Here is a 1,592-nt window from a genome sequence, read left to right as displayed (position 1 = left end):
TTTGACTACAAGACGTGCAACGTGCTGGTGGCTCTGGAGCAGCAGTCCCCGGACATCGCGCAGGGCGTGCACCTGGACCGCAGCGAGGAGGACATCGGCGCCGGGGACCAGGTGGGTGCGGGGCCGTGTCCCGCTGCGGTGACACTGAGCTGGAGCTGGAGCTGGAGCTGGAGCTGCCGCCTTCCCGTCTCGCAGGGGCTGATGTTCGGTTACGCCACGGACGAGACCGAGGAGTGCATGCCGCTGACCATCGTGCTGGCGCACAAGCTGAACGCCAAGCTGGCCGAGCTGCGCCGCAACGGGACCCTGCCCTGGCTGCGCCCCGACTCCAAGACGCAGGTTGGCTCCCTCGGTGTCGCTGCTGGGTCCCCTGGGGACGTTTTTGGTCCCTCGGTGTCGTTGCTGGGTCCCTCGGTGTCACTGTTGGGTCCTGTCGTTTCTTGGTGTCATTTGCCAAGTCCTTTGGTGGCACTGCTGGGTCCTTTGGGGTCGCTCAGTGTCACTGCTGGATCTCTCGATGTCATTTGCTGGGTCCCTCAGTGACATTTGCCAGGTCCCTCAGTGTCACTGTTGGGTCCCTTGGAGTCATTCACTGGGTCCCTTGGTGTCACTGTTGGGTCCCTCAGTGACACTGTTGTTCCTCGGTGTCATTTGCTGAGTCCCTCGGTGACATTGCTGGGTCCTTGGGGTCTCTCAGTGCCACGGTTGGGTTCCTTGGTGACACTCTTGGGTCCTTCCTTGATGTTGCTGGTCCCTTGTGGTCACTGTGGTGTCCCTTGGTGACATTTGTTGTGTCCCTGGGTGTCGCTGCCGGGTTCCCCATGGCGCTGCCCATCGGGGTCCTCCCCGTGCCCTGACCGCCGCCGCTCCCCCGCAGGTGACGGTGCAGTACATGCAGGACCGCGGCGCCGTCATCCCCATCCGCGTGCACACCATCGTCATCTCGGTGCAGCACGACGAGGAGGTGTGCGTGGACGAGATGCGCGACGCGCTGAAGGAGAAGGTGATCAAGGCCGTGGTGCCCGCCAAGTACCTGGACGACGACACCATCTACCACCTGCAGCCCAGCGGCCGCTTCGTCATCGGCGGCCCCCAGGTCGGGCGGCGGCCCCGGGTCGGTGCTTGGGGGGCGGTGGGGGGCACGGCGGGGGCACGGCGCTGACGGTGCCGCCCCTCCTGGCAGGGGGACGCCGGCCTGACGGGCCGCAAGATCATCGTGGACACGTACGGGGGCTGGGGGGCGCACGGCGGCGGGGCCTTCTCCGGGAAGGACTACACCAAGGTGGATCGCTCGGCCGCCTACGCCGCGCGCTGGGTCGCCAAGTCGCTGATCAAGGCCGGGCTGTGCCGCCGCGTGCTGGTGCAGGTGGGTGTCGTTCCCCCCCCCCCAACCCCCATTTCTGCCACCCATTCCTTGCTTCTCATCCACCCCCCTCCCCCCTCCAGGTCTCCTACGCCATCGGCGTCTCCCACCCGCTCTCCATCTCCATCTTCCACTACGGCACGTCGCAGAAGAGCGAGCGGGAGCTGCTGGACATCGTCAAGAAGAACTTCGACCTGCGCCCGGGGGTCATCGTCAGGTACCGGGGGCG

General features: G+C 66.1%; 1 protein-coding gene across 1 annotated transcript in view; it reads left to right on the top strand.

Annotated features, from left to right (window-relative positions):
- The window catches only part of MAT2A (methionine adenosyltransferase 2A), a gene marked incomplete at its 3' end in the record, with an annotated part of 3,833 nt that extends 2,253 nt beyond the window's left edge, over positions 1-1,580 (top strand). The window contains 5 exon segments of the mRNA XM_021374722.1: positions 1-111; positions 196-339; positions 878-1,096; positions 1,184-1,366; positions 1,447-1,580. Coding sequence (XP_021230397.1) covers positions 1-111; positions 196-339; positions 878-1,096; positions 1,184-1,366; positions 1,447-1,580 — 791 coding nt within the window.

The sequence above is a fragment of the Numida meleagris genome, chromosome 21 (assembly GCF_002078875.1).
Source record: "Numida meleagris isolate 19003 breed g44 Domestic line chromosome 21, NumMel1.0, whole genome shotgun sequence".
Taxonomy (NCBI): domain Eukaryota; kingdom Metazoa; phylum Chordata; class Aves; order Galliformes; family Numididae; genus Numida; species Numida meleagris.
The sequence above is the reverse complement of the archived record's forward strand: the minus strand, read 5'-3'. Positions and strand labels throughout refer to the sequence as shown.